The sequence below is a fragment of the Rhinopithecus bieti genome, unplaced genomic scaffold (genome assembly GCF_001698545.2).
Source record: "Rhinopithecus bieti isolate Rb0 unplaced genomic scaffold, ASM169854v2 scaffold_72161, whole genome shotgun sequence".
NCBI classification, from domain to species: Eukaryota; Metazoa; Chordata; class Mammalia; order Primates; family Cercopithecidae; genus Rhinopithecus; species Rhinopithecus bieti.
Genome location: NW_016828382.1, coordinates 2727638 through 2736319, shown reverse-complemented (window position 1 = coordinate 2736319; position 8682 = coordinate 2727638). Strand labels below are relative to the sequence as shown.

The 8682-nt window shown below is 37.7% G+C and overlaps 1 protein-coding gene across 3 annotated transcripts in view; it reads left to right on the top strand.

The window, feature by feature from the left end:
* Window positions 1–8682, top strand: part of TM7SF3 (transmembrane 7 superfamily member 3) — a 60130-nt gene that overhangs the window by 8314 nt on the left and 43134 nt on the right. For all 3 annotated transcript variants that reach the window (XM_017864493.1, XM_017864494.1, XM_017864492.1), the window contains exon 2: window positions 5973–6127. In XM_017864493.1, coding sequence (XP_017719982.1) covers window positions 5973–6127 — 155 coding nt within the window. The remainder of the gene's footprint in view (window positions 1–5972; window positions 6128–8682) is intronic.

Genomic DNA, 8682 nt, shown 5'->3' with positions numbered 1-8682 from the left:
TTTTTTTTTTTTTTTTTTTTTGGTGGATATTGACAGTCGGATCTCTAAAGCTTATATGGAAATGAAAAGGACCAGAAATAGTCAAGATAAATTTGAGGAGGAAGAACAAATTTGGAGCAGGAGTTAAGAGAGTTGTAATATTTGTGTTAGGACTGGTGTCTATAGCTAGACAAATAAGCCAGTAGAATACAATTGAGACTCCAGAAGCAAACACATATGTTCACTTGACTTATGTGAAAGGTGGAACCGCAAAGCAGTAGGGAGATGGTGGTATTTTTAAATTATTTTATTTGTATAAACTTATGGAGCACAAGTGTAGTTACAGGATATATTGTGTAGTGGTGAAGTCAGGGCTTTTAGCGTATCCATCGCTGGAATTACGTACATAGTACTCATTAAGTAATTTCTCATCTTCGGCGCCCTCCCACCTTCCTCAGTCTTCAGTGTCTGTCAGTCCACAGTGTAGGCCCCTGTGTACACATTACATAGCTCCCATTTATAAGTGAGAGAACATGCAGTACCTACAGGGTGGTATTTTTAGTGAAGGTTGCTGTCAAGTAGATAAACATATGAAACAATGAACTGTGACCTCTATCTTACACCATGTATAAAAATCAATATCAGACTGATCTTTAGCTCTAACTGTGAAAGATAAAACAAACTTCTAGAAGTTAACATGGGACTGTATCTTCATGATCTTGGTATATGTTGCCAAAGATTTCTTTAAAATGACACAAAAAGGACTAATCATAAAGGAAAAACCTGAGAAATTGTCTGCTAAAATGAAAACTCTTAATCTAAAGGTAACAAGAGAGTGAAAAGACAAGCAACAAGAGTAGGAGAATATATTTGCAATATATCTGTCAGAATACTCATATCTGTGATGTTTTAAAAACTCCTAAAATTGAAGAAGGGCAGACAGTTCCATTTTTAATATATGTAAAAGACTCGAACAGACTCTTTTCACAAAGAGAATATCCAAATAGCCAATAAGCAAAGCAAAGGGTTCTTAACACCCATGAGTAATTAGGGAAGTGCAAATTAAAATCACAGTCAGATACCACTATCTACCCAGCAGATAAATGAAGGATACCAAGTGTTGGTGCGACTGTTGGGCAGTTGGAATACTTTCCTACAGTAAGTTGATGAGGTATACATTGGCAAAACATTGTTGGAAGACTGGCAGTATCTACTGAAGCTGAAGATGAGAATACCCTATTACCTGATAATTCTACTCATAGATTCCACCCAACAGAAATGTGTATATGCATGTACCAAAAGACATGCACAGAAAATGTTTAGAGTTATTTATAACTCTAAACCAGAAATACAGATGTTTATTAACAGTAGAACAGATAAATACATTGTAGCATGTTCATTTCATGAAGTATACAAGAACGGTAATGAGTTATGGCTACTTATGGCAGCTGGAATGAATTGCACAAACATAGTGCTGATTTTAAAGAAGCCAAACACACAAAAATTGTATGTAAATTCTATGCAATTGAATTCCCTCAACTAAATTCCTAGTGTTTGAACTTAGGACCCTGTTTCCCTCTGGGGGAGCAAAGAAGATGTGATTGGGAGGGGCCACAAGGGGACCCCTAAGGTGCTAGAATGCTGTTTTGGTGCTGGTTAATTCATGGGTGTGTAAACTTTGTGTATTTCTCTGCATAGTATTTAATGAATATTTGTTTTTTAATTGATACCTGGACCTTAGCCCCAGTGATTTTGATTTAACTCATCTGGAGAGGGTCCCAGGCAGCAGTGTTTTGGTTTTTTTTTTAATCCACTGCAGATGATTGTAATGTATAGCCAGACTGTATAATCACTGTATTATAATTTCTTATGAAAAGGACACCTTATGGTCACTATAGAAAATTTTAAAAATAAGGAAATGTGTAATGAAAAGAAAAAAAAAATCACTTAAAATACACTCCCAGAGATATTTCCTCTTAATACCCCTACCTATTTTGTCAAGTGACCAGGTTATAAATAATGTATACAATGTCCCTCCCTTTTATCATCTGGCTTCTGCCTGGTTCTCACTATAGGCATTTGAGGAAAGGAAGGTGATGAGGCATCATTTTCCTGTAGCTTTTGGGAAATCCAGGAAGTAGCAGATGAATGTTGTAATTATTCCTGAAATGTAGGTATATTTCTTGAAGAAGAATTCAGAAGCAAAGACTGCAGATTAATTTTTGGTCCTAATCATTATGTATTCTCACATGGTCTGTTTGTTTTATTTCTGGATTTCTTAGACTAAAACAAGACTTTTAGGTACAGTTTAACCATTTAAGATCAAAGGTCATCTGTTACACTGTCACAGCAAAAACTCTCTCAAATATATTTATTGCCTGACACATATGCTTTCTGGAATAGTCTTCCACAAAATCAGAACTATTTTATTTCTTACTAATTTATTATTCATCCTATAATGGTAACAGTCTAGATGTTCATTAATAGGAGATTGGGTAAATGATTATGGTACATACCCAGAATGGAATACTCTGTAGCTTTTAAAATGGTAAAGCTAGAATTATCTGTGTTGTTATGGAAAGATGTATTAGACCTGTTAAATGGGCAATATCAAACATACATATATCTTTTTCCATCTGTGTGGAAATATGCATGCTGATATCTGCCTAAGCCCTAAAAGATATATCCCAACTGTTAGCAGTGATGATTTCTGTACAGTGTGCTTGCTGGAGGAGTTGACTTTCTGTTTATTTTGCACCTTTTATAAGGATTATATATTTTCTAGAAAATATTACCATTTTAAGGGAAAGCAAAACAGTGACAGAATGTTAACAGAATGTCCCATTTTTCCCTTTTTTTTTTTTTTTTTTCCTAGTGTGTGTTCCTATTTTATAAACATTTAAAATGTAGAGTTGGCCTGGCGCGGTGGCTCATGCTTGGAATCCCAGCACTTTGGGAGGCCGAGGTGGGTGGATCACGAGGTCAAGAGATTGATACCAGCATGGCCAACATGGTGAAACCTAGTGTCTACTAAAAATCCAAAAAATTAGCTGGGCGTGGTGGTGCTCACCTGTAGTCCCAGCTACTCGGGGGGCTGAGGCGGGAGAATCGTTTGAACCTGGGAGGCAGAGGTTGCAGTGAGCTGAGATCGTGCCACTGCACTCCAGCCTGGTGATAGACCCAGACTCTGTCTCAAAAAAAAAAAAAAAAAAAAAAAAAAAAAAAAAAAGGACATGGGGAAAAAAAAAAAAAAAAAAAAAGTCAGCCGGGAGGGGTAGCTCATGCTCGTAATACCACCACTTTGGGAGGCTGAGATGGGCAGATCACTTGAGGTCAGGAGTTCGAGACTAGCCTGGCCAACATAGTAAAACCCCGTCTCTACTAAAAATACAAAAATTAGCCAGGCGTGGTGGCACATGCCTGTAATCCCAGGTACTCAGGAGGCTGAGGCAGGAGAATTGCTTGAACCTGGGAGGTGGAGATTTCAGTGAGCTAAGATTGCCCCACTGCACTCCACCTAGGTGACAGAGTGAAACTGTCTCAAAAAAAATAAAAAATAAAAAAAAGAATCAGTTAAAATATTCTCCCAGAGATACCTGCTTTTAATATTCCCCTACTTATTTTGTCAAGTCATCAGTTGTTTAACAGTGTATTTTAGTTTCCATGGTTCTGTGTTTCCATACTGTCTTTCCAAAGTTTTGTTTTCCAAGTATTTTGAGTTGTGATTCATCCTCATCCTGGGTGATAGGTTAAGGGAAGGTTAAGAAAAGTTTACCATGAAGCCTTCTCTAGTTGATGGCTTCAGTCTCTTCCAGGGCTTTTAAAGGCTCTGTATACTGTTCTGATGGAAGGCCCATGTCATGGGAGATAGACATAAGGATTATTAAAACATTTTCTAAAATATATCAAAGGGCAAATTTAAGTGATAATTACAGAAGTCTTGGATAACCTTTATGAATTTGTTTGATCATGGTGCCCAACAACTAGAGTGCCTACTCCACAAGTACCTTATAAATATTTGCCAAATAGGGAAAATGAGAACAAAAGGGAAAAACTGAAGATGTAGACTAGAAAAGGCAGGGTAGTGAGTGAGTTGAGTGCTGTGAACTGTGAAAGGATAGAAATCTTACTAATTTCTAGGAAAACAGACTGACACTGCCAAAACAGGTGAGAATTTTTAAGACTTGGAGGATGCATGATGGATGGAACCAAACTTGAAGGGCAATATGTGAAACATTTTTAGTGTAATTTACTGAAATCCATGTAGTTTTATGTATAATTTGCTTTTCTAATAAAATAATCATGATGATGGGAAGGCCTGGAAAATTTAAACATGTTTTCTTGTTTCTCTTTAAAAGAAAAAACACACGCACACAATTTTTTTCAGACTTCCCCACCCAGATTCTATTGACCACTCCTTAATATTTTAACCTCTGTTCCAGCTGGAGTTTGGTCCATATAAGATGTAAAATGTCTTTCTGGTTCCATAAATAGGAAATATACTATCTTCATTTGTCATTGTTAAAAGTACTAAAATTTTCTCTAGAGTTTTAGAAATGAAATTGTAACCATAAGTAACCTTGTGTTCTATCATCATTTTTTTTAAATTAAGTTGTGAATGTAATATAGCATCACAGAACTTAGGAAAATATATAGAGGTTAACATTATTCTAGTCTTAGCCCTATTTGTGTCTTCTTTTTGGCTCTTCCACATGCTACTCATTCTTGATTTTTTTTTTTTTTTTTTTGGTTTTTTTTGGTTTTAAATCATCCAGTGGAGCTTTTGTACTAAAAAAAAAAGTGTTGAAAATTGACCTTCTTGGGACATAGTATATAAGAATGTGTTATTAAGTTATTTAGTATCTGAAATGTTTTCTTTTGCCACCCACCGACTCTAATTTCCTTCTAAAATAAAACATGACAGTTCCACTGTGGGACTCGGGTGAATTATAATCTTTTTTTCATCAACGCCTTTTCATCTATATTTAATCTAAATCTTCTGTTTATTTGTTTAGAATTGAACCCCGCAAGACTGCTTATGTGAAGCTTGGGATCTCCTCTGCTTTTCATGCAGACAGATACTGACTGTAGGATGGGGGGTGAGGTAGGAATCTAGGACTACACAGGAGTAAAAGCAACCTAATTAAAGGAATATTTGAGAGTTCGATCGAGAAAAGACAGAGCTGGTGTGCAGCTGGCAGAAACACACCACAGAGAAGTGGAGACAGAGTCAGTGAGATGCAGGCCATGGAGGCAAGTAGACAGATGGGACAGGCCTGGAAGAGGTGTTGAAAAACTGTCCTTGTTATAACCTATCTTTTTTATGCACTCTGAGCTTGATCCTTAAGCAAACAAAAGCTCTCTTTTCCAGGATGCCTGTGGTTCACAATAGTATGTGCAGTGCCTGGTGTGGGCCCTCAACAGACATTTTTGTCGGTACTGATGGCACCTTCCTTTGCAGTCTCCATGAGACAGATGAGGAAATTGAGGCTTAAGGGGATTTAAGGAACGTGCCTAAAATCACACAGCTGGTAAACGCTGGTATTAAATTGCAGCCACCTGTGTCTCTTCAGGCTATGCTGACTTTAGAATTCACTAGACAGTTATAGTTCTTTAACACCAGCACATTCATGATTGTTAGTAGCCCCACGGGATTGTCATCTTCAGATTCAAGGACTCTGTTCCGAAGATCGTTGTTATTGCTACTGCCAGAGGGGAAGTTTCTCTGGGCTCCAGGAGCCTGTCTTCAGCATATCTTTTGAAACACCTCTTGCATTTTAGTTCTGAGCTCTATCATTCACTGGCTGGATGACCCTGGGTGGGCTGCATCACTTTTTAAGCCACATTGTCTTTAGCAGGGAAATAGGAGCAATAACCGTCTTTACCTCAAAGAGTTTTTCTGAGGATTAAATTCCACATTCGTTTATGAATGTGATCTCTGCAAATTGATATGAGAGTACCACTGTTGTAATGAAAAGTTTATCTCGTTGTAGGTCTTATTGAATTTTCTGTGGGGAAATTTAGATACTTCGAGCTCAATAGGCCCTTTCCAGAGGAAGCTGTTTTGCATGATATTTCAAGCAATGTGACTTTTCTTATTTTCCAAATACACTCCCAGTATCAGAATACAACCGTTTCCTTTTCTCCGGTAAGTACAAATAATTATTTTAGTAAAAATCATTTCTGTATTTTGGGGTCTGGTATTTAGTATGAGCATTAGAATTTGATATCTCTCTCTCTCTTTTATGTTTATGACCTTATGTCTTAAATTTTAAAAAATCAAAATAGGATGTTTTCAAGTTAGTGATTGAGAGTATCTCAGGCCTTTCTTGAGTGTGGCAGTCTCTGACCTAAAAAGGGGTAATGGAGAACTGAGTTGGGGGGAAGGGCACCCTGTGCCAAATGTTACCACTATGCAGGCAAGTTTTTTTCATGATTTCCCACCTTTTCATTTTCTTACTTTAGTGGGGCCTTAGTAATTTTTACCTGAGAATGTACGTTTTAATGGATTTTCATTGTTGTTTAGCTATAAAATTGAACTTTACCCAGAACCCTATAATGTCAACTTTATTCTTTGGAATCTGTCATGCAAACAACAAAAAAATTATAGTGCTCAGTTCATCCAGCCCTGTGCTATGCCTCCAGCAGTGTTAAGGATTTTATTATAGATATCATCACTAAACCCCTTAACTTCAACCTCAGCTTTAGAAAGTTTTTAAAATTCCCTGGGTTAGCTTAAGCTATGAAGGATCTGCCATTTATGTAATCTTTTACACATCTATATTTAGTCTCTATGATGCCTTAGACCAATACATGCATTTTACTTTGTATGAAGTTATACTTCATTTTATTTGTCCTAAGCCTATCTTATAATATTCTGGAATTTGGTAAACAAATCTTTCAATCCAATTCATATGTAATTTTTTAAAATTTTTATTTTTATTTTTTTAGAGATAGGATCTCGCTTCATCACCCAGGCCGGAATGTGGTTGTGTGATCATGGCTTAAATTCCTGGCCTTAAGTGATCCTGGAACTACCGGCACGTGTCACCACACTTGGCTAATTTTTAACATTTTTTTTGTAGAGATGGGGTTTTGCTATGTTGCCCAGGCTGGTCTTAAACTCCTGGCCTCAAGTGATCCTCCTGCCTGGGCATCCCAAAGTGCTGGGATTACAGGCATGAACGACTGCGCCCCAGCCTATGTATAATAGTATAGGCATTGGTCACACTATCTTTCTTGCTATTATATTTTTTTATTCCTGTCTTCTTGCCCCTACCATAGCGATTTCGAAATTGTGTGCATGTGGTTGTGCACGTGTGTGCGTGTGTATTGTGGGGGTGTGGGGGGGGGGTAGTTAATAGACTGGAAATGGAAGAGTTCAACTGAGGAAAAAAGGAAAGGAATAAATAGTATTAATTACAAGAGATACCGATGTCACGCATACGTTGAATTTGCCCAAGTTCTTTGCAGCTAGAGCAGAAGGTAAAGCATGTTAAATTTCATAACTTCCTTAGAAAGGAAGGAGCATGCCAGTTCCTCGGGGGAGGCAAGTTTTTTATGGCACTGAATTCAAAAGACAGCTTCCTATTCAGACTCTTCCATGGGAGACTTAGTAAAATGGCACATAGATGAGTTCTTTCTTCTTCTTTTTTAACTAGATCCATTAAAACAATTTTTAATTAACAAACAGTATGATTTTCTTCCTAATGACATTACAGCAAGACAACATTTGGAGGAAAAGAGAGAGGATGGAGGAAATAAGGATTTATATTTGTTGAATGCCTACTATGTGCTAGGCCAGTGGTTCTTAAGCTTCTGGAGCCATAGACTGCTCAAGTCTATGGACTCAAATATAAATATATAATTTCTTGGGGCCCTTCAGAAACCCTCAGGCCCCCAGTTAGGAACCCTTGTGTTTGGTTTCCATATGATTAATTCTCATTAAAGCTCAACAAAGTAGTAGTGATACCTGTTTCTACATCTGAGGAAGCAGAGCTTGGATGAAGAGATGCCAGCATCACCAGTGAGAAAATAGACCTGGATGGCAGCATCTTGGGCCTTGATTTCTATGCAGAAAGGGTCTTAGTTGTCCTTAATTACCATTTTATTTCTTGGACTGCCTTTAGTTCCCACTGTTATATTACTTAGAATATGATGGCCAGAACTGCACATGGCTCAGGAAGTGAGTGGTCTGTGTGAAGAGAAGTGCTTCTGTTTCCTGTGCCCTTCCTGATAAAGTGTGGTACTTTTGGTTTTTTTGGGTCATGAGGGCAGTTGGCTCTTTGAAACTGTTGACTTGATCATTTATCAATATTTGAGCCATTCTTTCTTGTGCTTATCAAATTGAAACTGCTCTGCTGCCTTTTCCTTCCCATTTCCTTTACTTTGATAGAACCTCTTGAATCTATTACCTCTTAGCTTAGCATTTTATTATTCAGAAAGCTTTCCAAGCAGATGGGAGTGGGGATGGTAGAAAGGAAGTGTGTGAGGAAGGGTTAGGAAGGGGCACAAGGAAACTTGGGGTGATGCATACATTTACTATTTTGATTGTGGTAATGGTTTCACAGGTGTCTATGTATATCAATACTTAAAAGTATACTTTATGAGTCAGATGCGGTGGCTCTTGCCTGTAATCCCACTACTTTGGGAGGCCGAGGTGGGCGGATCACGAGGTCAGGAGATCAAGACCATCCTGGCTAA